This window comes from Hippocampus comes, unplaced genomic scaffold (assembly GCF_001891065.2).
Source record: "Hippocampus comes isolate QL1 unplaced genomic scaffold, H_comes_QL1_v1.1 scaffold44, whole genome shotgun sequence".
NCBI classification, from domain to species: domain Eukaryota; kingdom Metazoa; phylum Chordata; class Actinopteri; order Syngnathiformes; family Syngnathidae; genus Hippocampus; species Hippocampus comes.
The window spans coordinates 2,155,064-2,181,806 of record NW_017805546.1 but is presented as its reverse complement, the minus strand read 5'-3'; the positions used below and the strand labels follow the sequence as shown (position 1 = coordinate 2,181,806).

At 46.3% G+C, this 26,743-nt stretch overlaps 1 protein-coding gene across 12 annotated transcripts in view; it reads right to left on the bottom strand.

The window, feature by feature from the left end:
* Positions 1-4,176: 4,176 nt before the first annotated feature.
* The window catches only part of foxp1b (forkhead box P1b), a 118,759-nt gene continuing 96,192 nt past the window's right edge, over positions 4,177-26,743 (bottom strand). For 8 of the 12 annotated variants that reach the window (XM_019879388.1, XM_019879389.1, XM_019879386.1 and 5 more), the window contains 11 exons: positions 25,281-25,467; positions 20,155-20,262; positions 16,509-16,596; positions 15,366-15,449; positions 11,465-11,672; positions 11,249-11,325; positions 10,123-10,224; positions 8,783-8,904; positions 7,890-7,959; positions 7,515-7,681; positions 4,177-4,457 (listed from right to left, as the gene is read on the bottom strand). In XM_019879388.1, coding sequence (XP_019734947.1) covers positions 4,304-4,457; positions 7,515-7,681; positions 7,890-7,959; positions 8,783-8,904; positions 10,123-10,224; positions 11,249-11,325; positions 11,465-11,672; positions 15,366-15,449; positions 16,509-16,596; positions 20,155-20,262; positions 25,281-25,467 — 1,367 coding nt within the window. In that variant the 3' untranslated portion in view covers positions 4,177-4,303. The remainder of the gene's footprint in view (positions 4,458-7,514; positions 7,682-7,889; positions 7,960-8,782; positions 8,905-10,122; positions 10,225-11,248; positions 11,326-11,464; positions 11,673-15,365; positions 15,450-16,508; positions 16,597-20,154; positions 20,263-25,280; positions 25,468-26,743) is intronic. The other 4 variants (XM_019879393.1, XM_019879392.1, XM_019879391.1 and 1 more) reach the window with 2 other exon arrangements.

Below are 26,743 nucleotides of genomic sequence, written 5' to 3'. Positions count from 1 at the left end.
GAGTTGCGATGACAAACGCAAATAATAGTGGCCAACTTCAACCTGGTGGCACAACCGTGATATTTCGGGTCCTCCTGTAACCGCGGGCGCATCGGCAACTGTCAAACCTTCCGGTTCAATAAACGCTTTCGCCTGTGGACCTGCGTGAGATAATACCGATGCACCTTGGCGCAGATCAGGTTTGCCGAAATCGGACAGATGCTCATTTTGCCGATTGTCACGCTGGAATTCCAGATTCGTCATCATCAATCAGGCGCATGTTTGTCATGATAAATTCTGGATTCTTGTATTCTTTATCATGAGTTTGTGCATTACTTTCAGACTGGCCAGTGGCATTTATCCTGGCGGGTCTCGGGAAAACACACGCTGCTAGTTTATTATTATTTCTTTTTTTTTTTGTAAGGCTTCCTGACTGAATCATATTCATACCCCCCCCCCCCCAAATACAAAACTAAATATTTATTCTTGTGATATCTTTTGCATGCCTGTGTAGGCACCATTTGGAGGATAAAGATCACTCCTGAAAGATTTTTTTTTTGTGTGCCCCTGGCAGTCTATGTCACTATTACAACAAGTTTGTGTCCGTGAACTGAAAACCCGGTGCAGACAAACATAAAATGAGAAGAAACAGACTAAGAGCAACCAGCATTTTATTGCATGTTTAGAACGCTCACGTCAGTAGTTGGCACTGACGACAACAGAGTCTGCATCAGTTAAGACAAGGAATGAGGCGGTGACGCACTCATGAAGAGAGGCGCAAAAATATGTCTCTATTAAAAAAACAAAAAAAAAACAAAAAAAAAACAAGGAAAAGACATGGTTCACCATCAAATAAATTAAAGACGCACGACTGCAAGATGAGAACGAGGCCCCTCCCGCCAGCCGCCCTCTGCACAAAAGGCAATTGCAGGGGGCCGAATGGCTGACGGGGGATGGCAAAAAAAAAAAAATAATAATAATGGCTTCTTAGCTCAGAGTGAGGCGACAAGACAAGCTGACAAAGAGCGGTGACCTCTGTCCAACCAATCATGAAACCTTCAATCTGAAAAAAAAAGATGAGAAGGGCGACTCAGGGATGCACCGCTGATGATTTTTTTTTTTTTCTTGGAAAATAAAACCCCAAAACAAAGAAGACAAGTCTGTAACAATAGTCTTTCCACCTTTTACGTCTGGACACCGCCTATTTGTCTTTTTCCTATGAGCCCCATCAAAAATATGATGAGTGTGATGCAGCCTTGGATTTGGACGGACCGCTTCAACCTGAAGGCCCTTCCCTGCAAGCCGCGATTTTGTCATGCCACACATCACCGTCTTCGAGAGGACGTACGGCTGCGCGGCCGCCTTCAGCGCAGAAGGCAGTGGAGAGACCATCAAAATGAAGTATCAAAAACAGAAAAAAAAAAAAAGGGACAGCGTCTGTACAAAAATGTTAAAGTCAAAGAAATAAAAAGGGAGAAAACTCGTATTACAGTTGAAAATCCAAAATGGCGGACAAGATTCCCTCCCCCACCTGCTCCCCACATCTGCCTTGACGATTTTCTCTGACTTTTTTGTGCAGCGCAGTTTGATATCCCAAATACGTACAGCAGTTTTTCCGCACGGCCGATACAAAGTCGTCGGGATGAAGCAACGGCGCAAATGTATCCTTTCGAGAGAGGCGAGGTGCAAGATGAGATCTCAACTGACACAAACCTAAATGAGCTCCATTGATTTTCTCCATTTTGTTTCGACGGGATCAGACTGAACATGTCATGTCAGACAACGGAGTCAAACTCAACGAATCATTTCCCATCGATTGCTTTCTCATGTTGTCATCTTTAGAAACGTCAAGCTACACACGCTGAGAACGTTCTCGTGTCGTCCTTTCCTGTTTTCAACAGAAAACAATCGAGATTGGCGGGCAAGTCTGACCCCGTTGTCACGATCTGTCAGACTGGTCCTGACCCCTCCCACAGATTGGGGAACTTGCCTCGTTTGAGCATTAAAGGTACGCTGGGAAAAAAAACAAAAAAAAAAAAAACGTGTGTTGAATCTAATCCATTTTCTGTCCTCGAGCGTCTGTACAAAATAAAACCGTCTGGATCCAGACCGCAGATGTGCAGTCCGCTTCAAATACGTACCTGGATCCAGACGATTTCATTTCGTGCAACAACTTGCAACAAAATAAAATGGAGTAAATTCAACGCAAAACTTTTTTTTTTTTTCCAGTTGCGTAATCGATAACAGTAACTGTCACAAAGTACCTTGTACTTAATAGTTGACAGGAGTGCGTTTCTTTTTTTTTTTTTTTAATATAAAAAGTAATACAGAAACGTAAAACAATCAATAAAGTCAATGTTCGGGGTACACTGGAACCCAGTCAGGATGCAAAAACATCTCAAAACAGGCATGCAATCATTCAAAAATGATAGACATGACGAGGGGATCCATGAAGGAAACATCGTGCGGCCCGCCCGCTTGACAGAAAGAACCCTTCCAACATTGGTCTCACAGCTTTTTTTTAAAATTTTCCCTCCATTCCCTGGAATATCAATTTTTTTCATGACTCGCTTTATCGCCTCTTCCGCTCACTTCTCAAGAATAAAAATCTCCGTAATTTGGTCGCAATAGATGGTCAGAGCCGCCTCCTCGTTTTTTTTTGTTTTTTTTTCCGAGTGTATATGTGTCTGCCGCAGCCGTTTTCGTGACGCCTCTCTTGATTGCGCAACAGCAACGTGAGGAGCCTTTCGCTCGATTTCATCCCCAAACTCCATCGCAGCGGACACCCCAATGGGAACGGAAACTGGAAGGAGGAGCCGCGTTCCACCGGTTGGTGATTTTGTTGCACGGTATCTCTTTGGTCGCTTCGCAACACAATTTTTATTGAGCACTCAGCATTTCCCAACCGCCAAATAAATACCGCTTGCAATTCTACCGGGAATAAACAAGAACAAATTCAAAAGTGGTTGGCCCGCGTTTCGAATTTCACCGAGTAGATAAGACCGCCATCTCAAACGCGTGTCTTCAGACCTTCCTCACCGAGGTACAAAAACCGGAATGTTTCAGACCCTTTTTCCCTTCAATGAAAGAAAACATTTCAAGTGCTGTGGACTTGCGCTCAGGTCAAACGAGTCATGCCTCGACACGGAACAAAACAGGGAATGAATCTTTATCTTTAAGATGGACCCAAGTTAGAAATTGCCGAGTGGAAAAATCCACTTGGCAAACGTGTTCCGGAATGAGTCTGAATCTTGATCTGCCCGGTGGCACACCTGCCGTTTTCATTTTCCTTCCCCCCCCCCCCCCCCCCCCCCCCGACGAAACTGCCCGGTGCTTGAAAGTGATCAGAAACTGCCTTGCGGCTCAACGTGCTCGGCCATTTTGAAAGTGAAACATCATAAGGATGCGTCCGAACCGGTGTAATTTTGCACTCATGTATTCAAAGGTTCAATGAAACTTCATTGATGCATAGAGAGCGCCTTCATCATCAGAATGCTGCCTCGCTGGTGGACTTCATGAAAGGGGGGCGGTCAAAGGGGGAAACGCTCAGGCTTCAATTTTTCTTCTTTAAATGATAAAAAAAAAAAATGATACACCGTGTCAGACATTCTGCTTCTTACGTGTTTTTTTTTTTTTTCTTCGAAAGAACATCAGAGGAAATCATAAACATTCATCATCAAGTGCAGAACACACACGCAGAATCTCCACAGCATGGACATGAGGTCTGATGAGTTTCGAGAAAAGACAAAAAAAAAAAGAAAAAAAAAGACAACATCAAGAACAGCATTGGCTGATGGAAAGACATCGTGTTGATCAAACTGTCCCCCAAGCGAGAAAAAAACAAACAAACCTCTCTCACAGTAGATGGACTCGTTGCGATGTATTGAAGGCAGTGAAAGCACCCCCCCCGAAATGACACGTCAGTCAGTCACTTGGTCTCTGTCAAAATATGTGCCGTGAGACGGGCATGTTGTGGGGATGGGAGTGGGGGGGTGTAGATGTAACCCTGTCACGGTCCGCCATCCTGGCTGCGTGGAGAGGGTCTCTTGTCCCCTTCTGTGGCCTCTCACCTGTGAGGCGAGCGCGTCGCCAACGTACCGAGCCCATTCGTCCGTCTTCAAAAGTCGAAATCAACGTCGTTTTTGACGCCGATCCAAAGTAAAAAGTGACCGGGGAGGAAAAGTTTTATGTGTTGCGATGTGTTTTTTTTTATTTATTTATTTATTTTTTATATGGCACTACTCAAAAGATACTTGGCGACGGTGGCCATCGGCGTCTGAGATTTGCTGTTCATTGTTTGTCTCCCGGACGGATGCGCCAAACTTCACAGCATGTCGTCATGGCCCTGGTCGTCGTCGTCGTCGTCGTAATCTCTGTGGTGGTCGAAATCGGGACTGTGGTTGACGGTCGTAACCAGGGAGAGCGGTCCGTCGTGGTCCTCGGGGTCCAGTGGTTCCTCTTTGATGCTGGTGTGGTGCCTGGAAGAGCGCAGAGCGGACCAAAATGACAAAATGCACTTCGCTCTTTTGCGGAAGCTTTCACACCGACTGTAAAGAAGGGAAACAAAACGCCCGCCATCTTCGGGGGAGCCCTCCTGGAGCCAATGATAATTTCAGCTTTCTTCTGAGGTATTCCGATGCGGGCGCGGCTCCGCGCTCTTTCATTTTCACGGCGACCGAGAACAGGGTATTCACTTAGAATTGATAAATGAGGAAGATTAACCACGCGAGACGGCCACGGGAGAGAATGGACTCTGCCGAGTGAGTGGGCTGCCGTTGTCAGCCTTCCGGTGGCGGCGGATCAGCGGCGCGCTCCGCGTTCCCCCCTTCCTGCTCGTTAACATGCACAACCAGCGAGACGGGTCTCCCGAGGATGACCCCGAGCCGGCTTCTATCATTAATCAACTTCAAGCAAACAGAGCGCTCAGACAGCGCCGCGCGCGCTTTAAACCCCGCAATTAATGCATATTTTCAAGCAAGTGTCAATAAGGGAAGAAAAGCGCTGGCAGGGAAGGCGGGCGAAGGGAGCAGCCGCACGCTCGGCACAACTCGGCGATAAGAAACCGGGGCCCTTAGGAGAATAATAACGCTGTCACTTGTAAACAAGGCAAAAACATGAGCCGCCACCCCCCCCCTCAGCTCACAGTCTGGGCAAAAGAGCCACTGAGGAGATGAGCTGTGCCAAATTTCTCATTACGCAAACAGAGCAGGAAGAGAGCGCGAGGGGAGACGGTGAGCTGTGGCAGAAAGCAGGAAAAAAAAAATTAGCGGCAGCTGCGGGTGCGCGCTAACCTGCGGTGCCGGGCCGCTGTTGTAGAGGCGGAGCGGCGTCACCGGCGAGCGCCAGGCTCATTTCGCCGCACTGACAAGGGACGAACCGGCACGCGCTTCTTTTCTTCAAGCCCACGCGCCACAATCGCAATCGCACCGTATGCTAATGAGCTGACATATCTTGTTGCAAATGTGGAAAAAATAAAATACAGGCGGGGGGAAGTGAAGTCAGCTTTTCGATCATTTTCACATCAAAGTAACCCCACAAGTGCTGCTGCCGCCGCCTGAGGCGCGAGGCCGCGGCCGCAAGGCAAACATGAAATTGTTATCACGAGCCCATTGAACAGCGTGCCGATTCAACACTTGGCTTGTCTTTAGCCTTCTCTGGATACCTGATGCTCATTTGGGCACTATAAGCGGCGGTGATATTTCACATCTTGGCTGAACAATCGCCTCTGCCGTGGAGCATAGGATTTCGTTGTTCCTGTTTTTGCAGTGAACCGAGAAAATAAACGGAGATTGGTTCTCGCATGACGGATGGGTGTTTGTTTATTGTAAATTTGAAAGCTCTGCTCCTGGACTGTAAATCGCTGAATGGTTTGGGTCCCGAAGACACGAAGGAAATGCTCATTGCGTAAGAACGGCTCAGCAGACTCGGGTCGAATTCGTGATGCGCAGTTTTCAAAGCAAACGTGGTGAAGCGCCATTTTGCTGTGATGCTTCACCCAAACGGAACAGAAACGCCTCTAACCCTGAAAAAAAGGTATTGTTGACTTTACTCCCGTTTGTTAAGTGGTAGCATGAAATTAAATCATCTGATCCAGACAATTTTTTTTTAAGTAGACTCTCCATCTCCTCAAACAATGTGTCCAGATCCAGATGATTTTATTTTGTGCAACTACGTCACAAATTGAAGGGGAGTAACTTCAACACACCATTTTTTTTCTCCAGTATGATGAATTTTAAAAATCAATTCCACTGTATATCTTTCTTTTGTTTTTAAAAGTCTTTCAACCTTTTGTTTGTCCATGGAGGCTCTGTTAGTCATTTTAAAAAGCCACATTTGTTCTCTTTGCTTTGTCTTCGTCTATTCTGTTTGTCAATCTTTTTCGGTGTTTTGCCTTTGCTTGCGAGAAGCACATGGCGTTGCCCTGTGGATGAAATGTGCTGCATAAATGACGTTGCTTTGCCTACAACTGCCAAAGAAATGGAAAAAAAAAAAAAAAAAAAAAAAAAGCTACATATTTGTATTCAGCAAACGTAATGTGAGTACGACTGCAAATGCCAAACCAAGTTTTATGTGGATATGATAAAACGCGAAAGAAAACCGATTCAACAAGTTTCGCCTTGGCACAAAGCATATACACTTAATTATGGAAAAAAAAAAAAAAAAGAAAAAAAAAGAAAAGAGTGCGAGTGTGAGCCTCAAGCGAGACGCAGAGAAGCAGAAGGGAGAAGCAGGCTGCCTTGAGGCCAGCACACCCATCCTGTCTCTGCCTTTCCTGTTCCACAGCCATGCTCACAGCTACAGTATGTTCGCGGTGATAAGGGATGGCACTTTCCTCTAGTTGGCCCTGAGCTTTGTTGCTACACCTTTTTTTTTTTTTTTTTTAGCAGGCAGAATTTCGGGAGGCCATCCCCGAGTCTTCCCGCGGAGCACACGAGCGAACGGTCTGCGCTCACATCTGGAAAGCATGCATTGCGCCGTATTATTTTAAGCTTCAAACAACTTAGCAGACACTCCTACTCAACAAGTGAATTGGCGGCTGCGGTCGCAGGCCAACCGCGACTTTCCTACACAAGAGCTTTGAATCATGTCCTCCAGACTAATTTTGCTTTCGTGTTGTTTTTCTTTAGGCAGCTCCTCCACGCCGTTTTCATGTGTCGCGGCTCGCGTTTCACCGCGTCCGAGCCAACTGTTAGCTCACTTGGCCGCTCTGTCATTTGGAGAGTGTTTACACAATTTGGATTTGGGCTCATTTAAAGTCGCAGGAAGAAACCTTTCTAAATGGCTTGTTCAAATCGCAGAGAGGCTCCGGCCTTTTCTTCCCGGTTGGTCTGGACAAAGAAACATGTCAAAGGCGCCGTTCCCTTTCCCAGTGGGAGGCCAGCCAGAAGGTCATGACCCCGCCCACAAAGCTGCATCATTTGTAGATTTGTTGTCTTCCCACACATTGCCCATCCCGATCGTTTATGTTCACAGAAAGCAGGCCCGGAACGGAAGATGCGACACGTTTTCCGCCTCGGACGGTATCTGCCACTCACATAGCTGGCAGCGGCGAGCGTCCGGGGCTGCTGTCGCTGCCGTTGCTGTTTCCGTGGTCCATGGCTCCGTTCATCTCTTCACGGATGGCGTTCGCCAAGGAGTTGAAGGTGGGACTTCCAATGGAAGCAGTTGTGTATAGAGGTATGTTGTTCTCTGCCATCGAAGCCTGAAATGCAGGCAGGCCCCCCCCCCCGGGCATTAAAACGGGGAACGGAAGAAAGTTGTCAGCGCATACTCAGTCGCCCGTCACTCGTTTCATACACATACGGCTCGCCGTGACTTCGGGTGACTGTGAAAATCGAGCTGGCGGGGCTATATCTGATTTCCTTATCGGCCCGACTTCCCAGAGGCGCGTTTGAAATTCTCTTTTTCACCTGGAATGCGGCGGAGAGGGTCGGCCCGTAGCCCAAGCTTGTATGAATATTCTTCACCAAGGCCGGACTTCTGCAAACAGAAATTGGATTAGGGCCACCGACTTGCATCTCACCTCGCGTGCGTTTCTCAACCGCGGTATCATATTTGCTAATAAGAAATCAATGCACTTGGCATGAGAGCCAAAATGCACTTACTGGTCTAGCAATGACAATATGAAGGCGTGACGGTACGACAAGGTATCTTTCAACATGGTGAAGTGTGTGGGAAGCGAGAATAAATTGGAAGACAAAAAGCACGATGGATCAATGCATCACAGCAACACTGATGGGGGAGGAGGGGGGGGTGGCATGCATGGGTGGGGGTTGGGCGTGTATGCCAGGCTTTGGCTCAGGCGGAAGGGCTTACTGTACAAGCAGCTCGTCAAAGTTCTCATCGAGGGCGCATTTCCGAGGGCGGCCTCGCTGCACGTGTCGGCCGCGCTTAAACTCCTCCTCATCAACGGTCCAGTAGGACCCAAACTCATCCTCTACTCTCACAAAGCACTTATGCAGCGAAAGGTTGGTGCGAATGGCACCCTGGGAAAGCGAACCGGCGGGGGGGGGAGGGTTGGGGGGGTGGGGGCAGCCAGATGCCCATGCGGTGTGCGACGACACGGATGACGGACAGACACACATGGACACACAAAACACAAGGGAGGAGGGCAGAGGGTGAGGATCACAATGAAAATCAGCCAAAGCCATCGCGGGTTATGGGGCATCACCAAAAGCCTTCCGAGAGCATGGAGGGGAGGCGCGCCAAAGCAAGCGGGGACTTTGGACGATGTGGCACACAGACAGTGAGATGGAGTAGCGGCAGCCTCTTCCCATCGGGCAACTCAAAGGAGCAAACCTACCCACTGATCTTTTGGGGCCGTCTCTTTTGGAACTCTATTTCGTCCACTGTCCACACAGCCCCTTTTACGTTTTCTACTCGCACAAAACACTTGTGTAGACTAAGATTATGCCGGACTGCATTCTGCAGTTGTGTAAAAAGAAAGAGAGAAAAAAAAAAGGTTCTATCAGTGAACATCTCTGCATGAGGAACATTTCATTGCAAAAAAAAAAAAAAAAAGATATGCAGCATACGGTCTTTGATTTCAGTAAGACTGGGCGGTAAAATAATAGAGATGGGAATTATACAGTTCGGGCTGAAATAAAAACATTCATGATCCGCCGCAGTAATCAATGTCAATGTCACGGCTGTCTTTCTGAAACTCAGAGGAAAAATAGGTGTGATTCCACACATCTTCCGCAGACCAAAATCAGATGGATTGTTGAAGGTGGAAAAAAAAAAGTTTACACTCCAAAAAAAGAAAAAAGTTTACACTCATATCTCTGCAACATGCACGACTTGGATAGTCTTTAATAAGTCCAAATTACCCCATGGGGATGAATAAAGTTTTATGAATCTGAATCTGAATCTTCTTTTTGCGCAAACTCTATTTCGACTGCCAAACTCCCCGACAATGTCCATTTGGTTTTTCACCTTGTCAGTGTTTTCAAATGGGTCCCATGGACACGGGCCACCCCCCACTTTTTCCCTTCAGTGGTCATGCTTCATGATTTTTACATGGCTCGTTTCCATTAAAAAAAAAAAAAAAACGGCTGAAAATACGACAAGACCAATAAATACATCCTGCTGTTTGAAAGCTAACTTTGCTATCGGCGTTGGAACGGAGTTTAGCGCGAGAGTAGTGGAATACAGTCTACTTATCTCGTGGAGAATAAGGCCGTTGGAAAAGAGAGAGAGTGAGTGTGTGTGTGTGTGTGTGTGTGTGTGTGTGTGTGTGTGTGTGTGTGTGCATAGAGAGAGTCGCATCCAGCGGCACGTGACGGATCACCAAGGATTTAGAAGAGGCTTTCAGTTCCTAATTTGCCTTTTCCACTCATATTTTACTTTTTTTTTTTTCTTGCTCATGTCTTCTTTTTAAATTGTTTGTTTTGTTTTGGATTGAGCGTGTGTGAGCTCATTTGCGGTTTGGTGGAAAGTGGAGCGAAGCCACCTACCATCTGAACATCCCGACAAATTACAGGCACATTGTTTACGGTTCATCGAAACAGAATAAGGAGGTTATTATCATGCATTTGGCCAAAGTCACGACGGTTCGTAAAGAAATCATTCTTGGACACGACCTCATTGTCGCTGCATGTCCGCTACACGTCGCTTAAGCCAAGGGACAAACGGGAACCTTACCTTCCACGTTGCCGCGTTGCGGCGAAAGTATGCAAACATTCGTGTGAACCAGTTGTAGATTTCGTTTAGTGTTAGCTGCTTTTCTGGAGATTCGAGGATCGCCTGGATGAGGAAACAAATATTTCAAATGTCGCTTCCTTCACAAAAGTGATAAATAAATCACAAGAAGCCGGCAGGTTTTGCGTGTGTTCGTGCAAGAAAAACAGAGAGCAGGAGCGACTGTGCGGAGCGTCCTGGCTGTTTATGTCACCCCCCCCCATCCCTACTCCCAGCCCTCCCTCCATTTTTCATTCAAATGGCAGATTTGAATACATTTTCTTTTGTGAGTGTCCGCGAAGGGCAAGCAAAAACATTTCTCAGGCAGATTACAGGGCCGGCAATTACGGCCAGCTCAGATTAATTCCCGAGATCCCAGATTACTGCAAGCGAGCGATAATTGAGTGGCATTCGTAAAACAGGTTCATCCCCACCGTTGTGTGAAATGAATTTGCTTATAATCGCCGAAATGCAAATGACGTGAAATGTTTGGGGAACCTCGTTTGCGCGCAGTCATTTGAGGCTGACTGATCAGTCGAGTCTACATCCAGTCAAATTGAACAAGAAAGAAAGACAAACTCAAACGCTCCCTCAATAGCCGAATTGAAATTACTCGAGACACCGAGGCCCCCGACCGACTGACTTCAGCGAGGAGCCCGAAGAGCGAGCGCTAAACCGTGCGTTCGCCGTTACAGGGAGCGCGCGTGAGATGGTGAATCGCGTTTTGACAAATATTCCAAACGGCAAGTGTTAAATTGCGCCTTTGCCAACCTGAAAATCTTTCGCACGCTGTTGGCAACAGGTCAAGGAGTGGTTGGAGACCACCACATTTCAAACACATTTGTGAATGTTTCAAGCGATGCAATTTTAAGCGGGATTGGAAGACAAATCAACATCTTACTGAGTTCCAAAAATCGACAACTTGGGTCATTCCGGTGAAGCCAGCAACTGCACCTAAGCCAAGTTGTTGTTGTTTTTTTTAAAATTCACACCAAATCAGATTCATCTCTTTGCATCGACTCCTGCTTGAATGCGCAAAATGAACGGTAAGTAGATCGAGTTCCATATACCGGCGCAAGCAGAACATTACCTGTCTTATTAATGAGGCGTACGTGAATGGCGGTCTAACATCTGCGTTCATGTAAAATTCTTTGTTCTGACTGAGATCTGCAATGACAGAAAAAAAAAAAAAGAAGCTGGTGTAGTAACATACATGATGAGCATCATTACACTGGTTTGAACGACAACTTTGAAACAAGGCAGAGCCAGACCGTGTCAAGAAAAACAAAAGAGCATGTTCGGGTACCTGGGGAGATGGGCATGTTGTATTTTTCCGAGTAACGCCGTCGCATGGGGCCCATGCTGTGGAGGTTGTTGGCTGTGATGACGGAGTGAGTCTGTGACAGGGGCGTGAGCGGCGCCGTGGGTGTGGTCGGGGTCTGGGGCAGGCTCAGTGGAGGAGAGGCTTCGGGAGGGTTGGACTTTGACAATGTAATGTTGGACACCAAGTTGAGCTACGGGCAAATGGAACAAAACAAAAGCAAACCGATGTGAGCTCAGTTCGCCCCTTCGGTCAACGCTTTCCTTCTTCGCCACAAAGATGAACCCGAAGCATCGAATGCCTGGAAAAAGTGACAGCAATATCATGACTCTTCTCCTCGGTCGGCAGCCAGTTCCACCTTCCTGTTTCGGCCTGTTTGTTTAATCTTTTGTCTCTTTTGAAAACACGCCCCATCTCATCCTGTTCACCGGGACGACGCTGGAATGCTCGCCGCACGGGAAGGCGAAACGCAGCCGTGTCCTTCTCAAGATTGCGTTTTTGGCTAATTACAAGACGAAACGATATTCCGAGATCTGAACGCTGCTGACGGGGAACGATCTGATGATGAACGACTTCTGCTTCAGACCGACCACTTTCATTCGACCCGTGGAAGACAGCCCGGTAATGTTAGCGAGTCGCGGCCCGTGGCCCCGCCCGTGCGCACGCCGGGGCTCGACGTAATCATGACGACAAGGTAAACTAATTATGGCAAGTGCTCAGAAAGTACGGCGAGGCTCGAGGCAGCCGGGAGCCACGTGCCGGGCGTCCATCCGGCAGCGGCGGCCGAGTGGAAAATTCGAGTCCGACCCTTGCTCCGGCCATTAATTGGCAGGAAAACCCGTGACACATATACATCGCCTCGCTTTGCAGAAAAAAAGAACTATTCCCAAATGGCGCATGGATTCCACCCGCAAAGATGTCGAAAAGACAGTTCGGCCCAAAAGTGGAAGCCGCAAATCTAACGGACAATAACAACTGTAAAATGCTATCAGCAAAAGCAAACAAAAAAAGGCCATATTCCTTTTTGCGCATGGGAAGAAATAAAGCGCGGCAAGAGGAGAGTCCTACGGCACACGCCGGACAAAATAAATCACACTTGCAAAACACCATCAATAGTACGTTGACTTGTCTTGCTGAGGATTAGCCCGGCTTTGTTTCTCGTTTCATCCACATTCCCCGGCCGTAAACACGGAGAGGTTTGCAACAATAGGCCAGACGGGCTGGTAATAGCTCGGCCTTTGTTTGCCTCACCATTTGGACTCGCTCCAGCGTACAGACAAAATGAGACTTCAGACTGAAATTAATTAAATGGTAATTGGTGATCTAATTAGACTGCCTTTGACTCGGCAAAGCCGCTAAAGAAAATAAACAAAAAGTCCCTCCCTCAATTATGTATGGCGTAAAAGGTCAGATTTCTGACGAGGATGCTTAGTGACACCGAGCACCGGCGCACACGCGCGCGCACACACACACACACATTGCTAATGCGACACGTTTGGTTTGAGCGCCCGGCGCCATCCATCTTGTGAGAATAAAATGAATCCTATTCATGCCACGGTTTACATGCATGCTATCAGTTAGCATTAAGCGGAGCCAAATGCAAACTTACAATTGGCTGCTTTTCAATGGCGGCCGCAGACTTTCAACATATGTAACAGCAGGAGAAAAAAAAATGGTTTTGGCTAACAAAAACCAACAAAAGACCTACAAATGAAATGTAGGTCAAATAAACAATTTCATGTTTTCTTTTAGTTACCTTAGAAACCTACTTTGAACTCTTTAGTTTAAAATGTTTTTCAAGTTTTCTGTTTATGTGTTTAAAATGGCGTCAGTGTGCGTTTTGGCCATTTTTTTATTTTTATTTTTGCTTTGATTCTGACTGTCTTAATTGTTGGACAAGTGGAGGTGTTTTGTCCTGGCTTGTGTGAAGCACATTGAGTTGTCCCCGCATATGAAATGTGCTGTATGAATAAAGCCTTGCACCGCCTTGCCTAAAGTTAACTGTAAATCCAGCGAAAATGTCCTCCGTTTTTGTCTTTGTCAAGAAATGTAATAGATGAGCCTTTGGGGGTGTCTATGCACGAATTTGCTTTGGCATCACAGCACGGAAGAAGGAAGGTCCTGGGAGTTGCGGTCCTTTTACGGTGCATCGCCTAAAACGTGACACCATCTGGCCGCGGCCAATTAAAAAAAAAAAAAAAAAAAAAGCGCCGTGCCACAAATCCACTTTAGAAGTTGGCAACTTGGAAAACGAGGGATGGACAGCAAGACCATCCTAGCTTCATTGAAGCCCTTAAGGTTGTGATGCATCGGACTTTAGAAGCAGCAGCATTATGCACTGCACTTATTGGATGTCAGAATTTGTCGATTGTCAGACAAATGTTTTTTTTTTTGTTACTCCACAATGCTTACCATGCTCGTTTTCCTCCCCAATTTTGCCTACACACACACACACACACACACACACACACACACACACAAAAAAGGAAAATACTAAAACTAATAAAATCCCAACTAAAATGAAGCATTTTTGAAAAACGAACAAACCGGCTCTAAAAACTAATCAAAAAAACTCAACATTTTTTGGCGAAGCATGTTTCTCAAACTCCCCAAATCCACCAGTCACCCAGCGCCAGTATGTATCAGAGTGCATCGATAGCACTTGATAGCAGATGACGGTGGCGAGTGGAACAACTTTTTGGAAAAGGAGTGGAATAATTAGCATCAAAATCCGGGCTGCCCTTGAGAGCCTTCTTGTCGAGTTGTGACACAGGCATTCTCGCGGGCCCCGAGGAGAGACCAACTCCAGATGCTATCTGCCGCCTCAACCACTTTCCATACACAAAATGTCCCGGTGTCAAGAGACCACTTTTTGCACTCTGATCCACGCGATCGGCGTGTGACACGGGGACCGCTTCAACTGACAGTCTTTTTTGTTGTTGTCTTTTGACGTCTGCACTCATCTGTGCGCATGGAGCCCGCGCACATCAATGGGCGACTGTAAATAAATGATCCAAGATGCGCTGTGTGATGAGAGACACGACTCCTGCTTGTGTATTGTGCATTTATGTCTGGGAGTGTGTGTGTGTGCGTGTGTGTTGGCTTTTGAATCCAGGCAATGCACTACAATGATCTTTGGCTCTTGGTGTGATAAAAGAGCCGTCAGTCAGACTGATACATGGTCCCTTCAAAAACAAGACAGAATAGCCCGTTGCCTTAAAATGCCGCATTAAGCCCTTGTCTCAATACGATAAACATTACACTTTACGCCTTGCTTTAGAAATGTGGAGTTGTAAGCACTATTTAATGTGTCATGGTAAAATAAAATAAAAAAGCCCCGCCCACACAAACACACACACACAAATTCATAGATATGTATACATTGTTTGCATCTGCTCATAATGAAATCAATTTTTCGTGATTATTTCAAATGGATTCTGAAGCCAGTATGAATTTGAAGTATAACTTGGTGTAAATTTATTATCATGTCCAGGTATGTCGTTTCACAGCACGGCCACGCACGCTCTCGAAGATGCTTAAGGACTGCGATACGGATGTCTATTATTTGGCTTTTACTCATTCATTATAACCGCGATAGCAATAATCTGGCAGGGCAAACGGACAGAGTTTGGATTCCGTTACGGAGACGAAGCTGTTTGTGCGCACTTTATCTCCGACGCCAAATTGAATCTTGGATGTCAGCAGAAGCGGACCCGACCATATAGACCGCCTCTCCCTGGAGACAACAGCTGTTTTTATGTCGCAGATAAAATAAGAAGACAGAGGGACAGATGAATGGATACACGGATGCCAATTAAGACAAACAAAGGAAGGCGGGGGTTGGGGGGTGGGGGGGGGACACGAGACGTATGATGGGCTGGCTCACCGGCTGTGGCGTGGCTTTGGGCTCTGTCGATTTAACGTGAAGGTGTGTCATCATTGCTTGAAGACGCTCTTTGTCTTTCGCTAGCTGGAAAGGAGGAGAGCACATGACTTTTTTTTTTTTTTTTTAAATCAGTACAGGCACGGTGCTTTGTTTTCTCATTCCAAATACCATTATCTGTTGTATCTTTTCCTGTTAAGGTCATTTTAAAACCTGATAATCTGTAATTCAGTCATCGGTCTACGTCCTCACATTGCATGTTCGTAAGCAAAAGAAGAACTTTGCTTCTGATAAATGTTGACTCCATCGATCTGAACATTATGGAACCAGAATGGAAATAAAATGAGGCCGCAAAATGACATAGCCCTCACACACACACGCACACACACACACACACACACACACACACACACACACACACACACACACACACACACGACATAAGACACGGGTTAAGAAAATGTGCACTTTGAATCCTTGGTAGTAAATGAAACAATTTCTCAGATTTTTATGAGTACAGGTTATTCATTGTGGACGTTCACTATTTTAACCTGTCACTGTCCTATGGACACTAACTTAGTCGTCCGTTTAAAGTCCCTCTAAAAAAAAAGACAACATGAGTGATGGCTTATCTTTATGGAGACATTTTACCACCATTTTTTTTTTTTTAATTTCCTTTCAGAAAATCTAAATTTACAAAACGACTGCTCCTAACAGATAACGTAATAAATAACATTTCTGATATTTTACAAAGGGAAATGAGCTTCTTTTGTCTATGACTTGTTATAATTCAACACTGAGGTTTCTATCATCTCCGTGTGAGAGATTTTTGTGTTTTATTGGCGGCGCAAAAGAGATAGTCATAAATAACTTTTAAAGCCAGCGATATACAAAATGTAATTATCTTCTCTACTTAGCTGCGGGCTCTTCATATATCTTGTCCTAGCTGTCATGCATCCATAACACATTTTTAATGACTGGTTCCTTGCCGGTTGTACAAATTCATGTCATTGGACCTCTGTGGGTGACCCCGTGGCTGATGTCAGATGGGGGTGGGGGTGGGTGGGAGGGAGGCGTTCGGCGCAAAAGCATTGTCGGGAGAAGAAGACATAAATATTTGGTGCAAAACAAAAGCCCGGACAATACCTGCAGCTCCAGCTGTTGTACGACCTGCATTTGCACCCGACACTGGGCGGTGCTCCTGTCATCCAAAGCGTGCTCATTGTTAAGATGCCTGGAAAACAAAAAGCGGACAACACACGCACATGTTAAAAAAAAAAAAAAAAAAAAAATGCACGTGTCACTTTGACTTGCAGCAGCTTGTTTCAGTCGTCTGATGTCAGAAACAGTCGTGTGAAGTCTGTTTGAATGACAGCAGACAAGTGCAGTGACTGAACTTTTGTAGGTTTTGCCGTGGCATTTGGACGACGCTCCAATTGCATTTGCATACGTATCTGTAAATTCTTTGTGTCATTAAAGTACATTGAAATGTTTGAAATAAAAACCTGGCAAACAGAAGAAGCACGTGGGAGCTATCACAAACTTGAGTTATGGATATAATTATATGTGATCATTTTATACGGGAAAATATATTCTCCTTGCCTCTACTTTTAAGAACTAATCTAAATAAGTAGCTCGGCAGGCTCCAGACAAGGCTTTTTTTTTTTTTTTTTTTACCCCCTCCCAGTGATTCATATAAAATGGAGCAGATAAGCTTCACGAGTGAAGGAAATATGATTGCAGGAATTTTATCAGCCAGCGCATGAATTACTGTTTGAAAATGCTTATACAGGGGCATTTCATTAATCATTTAATCATAATCCGAGCAGGATGTTTGAACTGATTTCACAAATACCCTTTCATTTCACTACTTCATTATGCTCACTAATGGATCCAATATATTATATATATCATAAATTATATCGCATCTTCAGTGACCATGTAGGTCACCGTCGGCGGGCTGGCTCGTCTCGGGAGCGAGCGCACACACCGGCGCCGGCGGACGGGCTGCAAGGTGCGGAAAGCACCCGGCGTGATGAATGCACTTTTGGCTGCAGTTCGCGGCAAATCAAAAGTCGGCGGTGACGCCATGGCGACGCTCCCGCTCGTTGTCGGCCCTCGTATCGGATACGTCACATTTTTATGCTTCTGATAAACTGACACCTGGAAGGAAATGATGCGGCGGTTTGTGCTTTTAAACCCACTTTTAAACGTCCATTGTCAAGAATAGGATCATTCTGACTTGAATTCAAGTGAAGCCAATCTGCAAACGGAGCTGGTCGACATTTGCGTATATTGCGTATATTTCCATTTTCAAAGAAGGAAACTCAACTTCCATTGAACTGGCCTGGGCGGCATTTTCAATGAAGGGCAGCCTACGTGAGCGGCTTTGAAATTTCCCTTTTTCATGGGCGACATATGCCCCGCTTCTTTTCATCCTTTGTTACATTCCACTTTATTTCTTCTAATGACACGGCGAGTCGCAGTGCATAATTAATAGGAAATGAAATATTCAAATGCAGCCTTGAGAGAACTGTCTGGACACGGGAGCAGAGGAGACGACGGGGGAATTGACAGCCAGAGAGCCGATGAATGTTGGCGCGTGTCACTTTTTGGACTTCAAATGGAGCCACTTTTAAAAGCGGGCTGACAATGTGGGATGCAAACCGAACAATAAAACGAGTCACTCAAGACACGCCCCCGCCATGCGGCCATTCTTCTCTGTCACTTAGTTTGCAGATCCGTTCGGCAATCACGGAGGGAGGTGAAAGCCAAGATTTCCTGTTCCAAAGCCGATCGTGGAATTCGAATTTGAAAACTGAACGCTTCCGTGGGATAGCGACGAGACGTGTTATGGGATTGGAGTCGCTCAGAAATCCGCTGCGGGTTTTTCAACGTGTTGCTCTTGAGAATCTCTGCATCTCGCAGACGGCGCAGCACTACTGCGGTGTTTCACTGGCTCTGACCCGCACGGCGAGGCCGCTGTTGACTCGGGTTTTGACCGACCGAACCCCCACGCCCCCCCCTTCCCCGCCCCTACAGGGCCACGAGCACCTCTGCGCGTCGAGCACAAAAACAGGATTTGGTGCCTTGTGTTTATCAAGATAGCGCACGGAGGTCCGTCATGTATTCTTAAAGACAGAATAAACACGCACACGGTTTAAAACAACATTTCCGAGCAACGTTAGCTGTTACTGTTGGCGCGCGCGGCTGAAATCTCTTTGACGTTGGAGTCCTCCTCACCTTTCCTTCTGTCTGGTCGCGCAGTGTGTACGTCCTGCTGACTCGACACTCACAGACCTCGACAATTCCATAAATACATTTGGGCTTTTTTTTTTTGTTTGTTGTTGTTATTATTTCGAGTCCTTTCAGAGGCCCGCACTATCAGTGGCTTGGCTTCATGTGGAAGCGCTTAAGGGGTTTGAGCGCTAACACCTTGGTGAGCTGTTCGCAAACTGGCCTGCTGCGAGACAAAGGCGGCTTTGTGGAGACTCACCCACAAATGTTTTCTTAACGTGTTCCAAGCAGTTGGAGCAGGCAACTAAAGTAAACAAGATGTTGCCATGATAAAAACACTTGTGAAAACAAAGCAGAGTGCACTGACGGACATTGTTAGGGAGAGTTCTACTGTGCGTCCAGAATTTGATTCCCTTCCCTTCCACAAAAAAAAGGCGAGGCAATGTCCGAATACAATCAAGAGTGAACCGGTTTAAAGGCGCCTCCCCGAAGCCAAAATATACGCTCAAGTGTGAAAATACAAAGCGAGCTTTTTGTTTTTGTAAAACGGCACAACCACACGTCATGTTAATTCGCAAAGTTACAAGCGCTGGAGGGGGCAATACGAGCGGATTTAAGCAAACGATCAAACGGGGACTCCAATATTGACAAAGCATCAACGTTTGGGCCGTCTGTCAGGCTGCCCCGCGTGACACCTTTCGCCCCCCGTCTGCTGGGGAAACTGTGCGAGTGCTTGTTTTTGGGATCATGGAATTGTGTCATATCTTGCTGAAAGTGAGACTAATCCGGGGTGACAGTGAGCCATTGATCTGCTGCCACGAGGCAGATGTTTTCATCCTTCTCCGTAACCACGGCGCTGTTATGAGCTGGATTAACAAGAGCGCGGCGCGCGCCGGGTTGATAAGCAAACCTGGGGTCTCAGGCGAGGCGATCGCGATGTATCACAACAACGCTCTGCGCCTGGCCGCACACGGTCTAATCTATCCCGGAGTTGTAATTTCAAAGCGGGTGTTTCTGTCCAAGATAAAGCGCTACGAACGTGCGCGGTCAGAGAACGCCGCGATGGAGTGGTCGACAATTAAATGCCGAGGAAAAAAAAAAACAAAAAACGATGGAACTATGAAAGAAGAAATCTGAGGCATACAAGGGGGGGAAAAAAGAAAGAGAGAAAAAGGGCAGCGGGCAGACAAGGCAGTCAAAGACAAACAACAAATCCCCACGCTCCAATGACAAGGGCAAACATGCAGTGCGCCTAAAGTGTGGCCCGCTACGGATAAACATCCTACGGTTGTTTGTTTGGGAAAAATGGTCCCCATCGCCATGGGAACTGCACTTATCACAGGAATTAGAGGCCCATGGCGTCCTCCAAGGGGGTTTCGGGCTCCGTACCCTTGTCAAGAGAGGACTGTCCCAGGCACTCACTCAAGGAATAACAAACAGCTTTTGTTACAGTGCATTTGTGTGGATGGTGTCCCCCCCAGCCCCCCCAAAAAAAGAATGTGCCAAAGCGAGGTCACACCCCCACACACACTTGGAAATGGAGCCTTGGACTTACTTCAAGAATGAATGGAAATCATCAAAGACGGCTTCACATCCCGGCCACTTGCAAACGCCGTGACCATAGAGAGGGTGACTGTGGGGGTGGCAGTCTTCGACTGAGGATCTGAAGCAGAAAGGCAAAGAAGGAAAACAGGCAACTTAAGAACCTTTTTTTTTCACTGAGCTCAAATACTCGCGGCAGGATTGTCACTGGTGTCAACGCACGACGACAGTGAGATGCTCGCGGCCAGCATCTGCGGTGAATTCAGCCGTGAACGCTGCCGTGTGGTTCACCCGATTAAAACCAATACATAGAGCCGTAGAAGAGTGTCACTTTTTATTTGATTGTATTTGATTTTTTTTTTTTAATTGTGACTATTCACCGTCGGAGTCCTCACCAATACCGAGCGCCGATACCGCTGGTACTTTGACTGTGTAAAAATTCCATTGAACACGATGAGACAAAACCACTGTGAAGAAAAGGTCCAGGATCGTTCCATGACCGATACCTGATATCGGTGCTCGCACATTCCTTGTGTGTACATCCACAAATTGAATCAGGTCTGTCTGAAGGTGCTTACGTGTCGCAACGTGAAGAGCAAAAGAAACTTTTCAGATTCAGCTCAAACTGTAAACATTCCCACCTGGTATCAATCTACTGTATCTACCGGCCGATATGTGTCACAAGGGGCCGACGAGCAACCACAAGACGTAACGGGGACATCTCTAAAAAACAACAACAACAACAACACCGTCCATATGGCAAGAGGTGTGGAACGAATGTCACCCCAAAGGGCGCTTGAGGAAGTGGTCCAGGGGGGAGCCTACGCTGAGAACAAGACAGTCGGCCATATGGAAACAAGCACGACTCGAGACACGCACCTCTCTGCGACAAAGGCCGGGGGACTGGCCTCTATCGCTGCCACCTGTGCTTTTTGTTTCCCACTTGCTAAAACACCATCCAAGGCATTCCAAAAAATGCAGATTTGCGTTTAAAACTGTACCCTTTATCGACAAAAAAAAATGCGGTTTGTTGCTGCGCACGACGGGAATTTACGTCATAAAAACGGCCGATTATAAACAAAAGAAAACCAGTTGTTCATTTGTTGGATTGTCAGAAAGTCGCACCTCATTTCAGCGGACTCCATTTACAACGTTTTCACCATTATCACATTTCAAAGTCCAGATTTCACATTGTTCACTTTCCATTTGCCCAATTTGCTTCCGCCGAACACGTTTATAACGTCAACTTCATTAGAACGACCACATTTTTCCCACAAAATCGTGAAAAGGCCTTCGTTCCGACGAACCATGGGAGGCTAACTGCCGCCGCGACCTTGCTTATGAACAAAATGTACAGCCCAGGATTCCCCTCCGTTGCTTAGCAACGCTACTGATCGACCCGGAACCACGGCGCATGTGGTCTCAGAACACGTCTGGGAAACGGGAGTAAATCTCGCCGTCTGCGAAGGCTGAAATTGTCTCTCACTTTGGAAAGGGAGTCTCCCGGACCAAGCTCAACCGAGACTACCAATTGGCAAAGTTGAGGATTTTCATAATCTGGCAACAAAATCATGGCAGAGTTCAAGGCCAACGACTTCGGGGCGCGGCACATCTTGAACTGGAGAAGGCACTTTTCAGTTGCTCACTGAACGTTTTCTTCATACTGTAGAGACTGTTGTATTAGACGTGGTGTTTGGCGGCCATTTTATCGGAAATAGTTACAACGAACGACTGTGCAGATTTGTTGCTCACTGAACGTTTTCTTCATACTGTAGAGACGAAGTTGCAATTGACACATTGTATTACATGTTCATGATTCTACATCTATGAAGGTTCATATTGGATTAGACGTGGTGTTTGACGGCCATTTTATCGGAAATAGCGACAACAAACGACTGTACAGATTGACTTTATTCCTCGAAGTAGGTTGTAATGAGGTTTGACTGTATTTGTTGGTTTGATAAAACCCTTACTTCAGGTCCTTGGAATTGACTGACAAAAAAAAAATAATAATAATAATAATACACCCCAAAATTAGAAAGATGCTTCTCAAACAAAGTCCACAAAACTGCTGCGCTAGAAAGATAAATACGGATTTTGAGCCTTGCAAGACTCACAAGGGTATTCCAATCCGTGCGGATGCAGGTTGACTCAGTTGAGAGGTAGGCATTTTCTGACGGAAGCTGTTGCGAGACAGAGCCCCGATCAGAGCCTGTTTGCCGAGCGTTCTTCAAGACAACTCAGCGGCGGCGGCGGCGGCACGCGCCGCAGCTTCGGCGTGTGTCAAGACGGCGGTGATTGAATTTCCCCTCCTTCCTTAAGACGGAAGTGCAAAGCCGATGAGTGATTCCTGTGGATGCACTTAAGGTTTTAGTTGCAGGCGTCGTCGCGCCCGGCCAGATTTTATATGACACATGAAACTAACTACACGGTACTTAGGGCCCGCTGTAAACCAATCCCAAGCCGGTCGGGGAAAACAGGTCCATCAGAGGAGAGGCGTGTTTCTGTTGTGCCTGACAAAAGGACTCGCGAAACCACATCAATTCAAAGTTTGGCCTGGGCGGGAGGAGCGGATGCTCTCCGTTGACACCCGGGCCCTTTTCTTCAGGTTGATCTTTCCAAACCTGAAATGACTGAGCAGCGGTTTTCTCGAAAATGCTCAAGAACGGCGCTGCGTTCAAATGTGAACTTGGTCTGCACCATCAAAATCAAACGGACCTCGACTGTGGTTTAGATTGAACATGCTCGGATGCCATCTTCGGTAGGAACTGCCGGCATCGATCTCAATTCAATCAGATTAGGCTGCTCAATGTTGCGACATTCATTCTGAATGATGTCCATCTGATGTTATTTAAGAATTGATTCCGGTACCGTATCTGCTAGCGGTGACACATTGCGGTCAATGAGAGTCACCTGCTCGCTCTTCTGACGGATACGATGACAACGATACGAGTGTGAAACAATTCTGTCGGTGAATGGCGTCTTCACCTCCGCGCTCGTTCTAAACCGCTGCTGACATCTTCATTTAATCTCTGACAGTCAACGCTTGGCAGCTCGAGCGCCGCGTCTTCTTCCGTGTTCTGCGGGGGCCGCGTTTTTTTTTTTTTTCCCTCCCACTGATGCGCACCTTGTTTGCTCACTTGTGACCACGTGTGATGGAGGGAGCGAGTCAATATCTCATCCCTCACACATTGCTTCCACAAGACACGCACGCGTGGATGAGCCCACACGCACACCGACACTAAATGAAGCGCTGGAAGTCCGTGAATTGGATCATCCTCGACTTTATATCAGCCTCGTGGCCTGGTTCTTGATCGGGATCTTGAAATCCGCTTTCAAAAAAAAATCTCCCCCCACACCCCCCACAAAATAAAAATAAATAATAAAAATCTCACCATCGATGAATCATGATCTGTGTCACTCCCCGCCAGCTCCCCATCCCACACACACACACACACACACACACACACACACACACACACACAAAGACGGCACTTTCCACCATCAAAGTGTGAAATACGTTATTGTTTTTTTTTTTTTCTACGCGGCTTTCTGAAAGACACGTTGGTTTTGATCAGCCACTCCGATGTTATGCAGTGAGCTCATGGTGCCTGGAGCCTTCTCGCTAGCAGTTCAAAGATCATAACAGCGACGGCGCGAGAACACAAGCACGTGTGCAAGACGCCAAATTTCTGCCCTCCTTGCGACAGAAACAAATGGGATGATCTATCGTGAAACGGAAAACACGATAACACCGCCACTTAGTTTCAGTTTGCTTGTTTTTGTGCCTGAACAATGAGTCGAATCAGGTTGACGGCACCGAAAGGAAAGAACCTCGGCGCGTGTGTTTCGTCTTGAGAGACGCTGCAGCTAATGTGCTGTTACGTTCTTGAGTAGAATGACAGAAAGGCAGACTTGACCCCCCTCATTAACACCAGTGAAATATTAAATGAAATATACATTAATTATAGACCCGACAAGGCCTGTGGGGGCATTGGAATTTGTGGAGACCTCGCATGGAAGATTTTCGGCTTAATGAGAAAAATGGCAGCACGGTGATCGACTGGTTAGCACGTCGGCCTCACAGTACAGTGCAGGGTTCAATTTCGGCTCCGGCCTCCCTGAGTGTCCTCATCTCCTTTCTCAGGAGCACTTTGAAACAGTCACTCATGCCTTCGTCACATTCTGGATGACTGTCATGAATTTTGCTTTGGAGTCAGTCAATCCTCCATCAAGCGTCTCCAGTTGGTCCAGAATGCCGCTGCTCGCCCATTGACTGGTTCTCGTAAGAGGGAGCACACAACTCCTACTTCGGCATCCCTTCACTGGCTCATTTTAGAGTTCTTTTGAAAATCCTATGATTTGTTTTCCAATCTTGAAATGGACAGGCGCTATCTCTCGGTGCTTCTCCGCACCTGCCTGGTGCCTCAAGTCTGCGGACCGGATACTATTAGAGGTACCGAGAACTCAGCGGAGGCTGAGAAGGGATGGAGCCTTTTCCGTTGGCGGCCCCTCTCTTTGGAATGAATGTTCGGCAAGCCCCCTCGCAGACCATCTTTAAAACTCGTCTCATTTTTACTCTCTGACTTTTGACTTCGCAGGAGACTAGATTTTTTGTTTACCCGTTTTTGTGCTTCCTATGGTCTTTGTCATTGACCATAGGAAGCACATTGTTTGTTGTTGTATGAATTATTTTGGCTCCATGCGCAGCACTTTGTAGACAGCGGTGAGTGTTTTAAAGTCTTCCAGAAATACAGTTGAGTTGAGAAACACACTCACCAGCCACACAACTACACAACGGTGATAACAAACAATCTGCATTCGCAAAGATGAAAATGGAGGGATGGATGGATACGCTCAACGGATACTTCCAGTAGGTAGCGGCACAACTCAAAATTTAATAGAAGGACAATAATTTCTGAAGATAATACTGCATTGTTATGACACCAAGAGGTTTCTCCTCATACTGTAAATTGGCTCGTGTCCCCAAAACACCAACAACAACTCAGTATGGCGCATTGCAGTTCAACATTAATGCTAGCAAAGTCAATTAATATCTTATTGTGTCAAAATGATTTTTCTTTCTTTTTTGTGTATGCGAATGATCTGGGCAGAGGCAGACAAAAAGGTTGTCCTTACATTTCTCTCTTATGACTGATGTACTGCCCATTGGTGGGGGTGTGCTGGTTGTGGAGAGGGTTCTTTGGCGGCGCCGGGGAGGAGAGATCGAGGCCCCGGTGGCCATTGTTGCTGCCGTTGTGCTCCTCCTTCACATGAGCGGTGGTTACCTCCTTCCATAGCTGTTGCAGCTCTGCAGGAATCATGCCTGGAACAAACAAATTGGATCATAAAATCAATTAGCAGCTAATCCAACTCTCTCCTTGGCCATTTAATTAAATCATTTGTCTGTAAACAAAACCGCGTATTAATTAGAATCTCAAGCAAGTGCAACCCCCCACCCCCGCCTCCTCAATTCTCCTGTCATCTGGATAATGTTTGTGTACACAAATCCCTCGTACTCACGCAAATTTCATGCCCAGAGTAAAATAATTAACATTCAGACAAGGCATGAAATCTGAATAATGGCCATCATGTTTGTGTGTTGTGCGCACACAACAATATGTTTACAGCAGCATCACTAGGAAACATACCCCCGCCCCAATTCCCCCCCACTGCCTCTTTGAGAAACAGGACCCTGGGGTAATATTCTCAAAAGCGCATTAATGTGCAAAATACTTAAAGCTCTGCACCGCCTCCAATTGACACAGAAGACTTAAACCTCATTTAACAAGTCAAGCACACTGCAGCTAGCAGAGCTCTTTGAAAAAATAAATCCCTTGCAGACAGATGACATTGTTGGTGTGTTGACAACACATCTACGCTGCGTGTCTATGTGTGTGCGTGCCTGCCTGCCTGCGTGTTTCTGCATTGCGCTGACAGCAAACTTGAAAGCGGGGTGGTGGGGTGGGGTTGGGGGGGTCAGGAGTTTGGATAAGAAGGTAAAATCCGGTTTTGGAGTTTTTTTTTTTTTTTAATGTCAGTACACCACATCGTTTGTGGCCATCTATAGCATTTTGTCACCTTCCTAAAATAAGCTGACAGAGACTTTTTTTTTGCCTTAAACGCCTCATGCTGGCCACCTCTGCTAAAATTGGCGACATGCTGAGTATATGAATAAATACAATATAATCAGTTATTGGTTTTGTTTTTCATGTCTCCCGACCCCCCCCCCCCCAAAATAAAACTTCCAGAGAGCTTTACCCGACGACTGCAATATCGTCATTTGACAAAATTGAAATGAAGCTTTCTGTGTGCGTGAACTCTGATGCCCATTTTCAAAATAAAAACAGAAAAATCTGAAAAGGCGAAATCTGAAGACAATGTGTGCATATTCAAATCCAGCGTGCTGAAGTAATCCACATGTTCAAAGCAAGTCCTTGCATATGTGCTGTACAGAAGAAAAAAAAAGAAGAAAAAGCCACTCCCTTTACCTTACAATTAATTAAAGCCATTCTCAAAATGAGCAGTGTTAAATGAAAGATGATTTGCACGTGCTTATCTACTGGAGTTTCTAGTCTCCAAATCCCCCCTCCCCGTTTCTC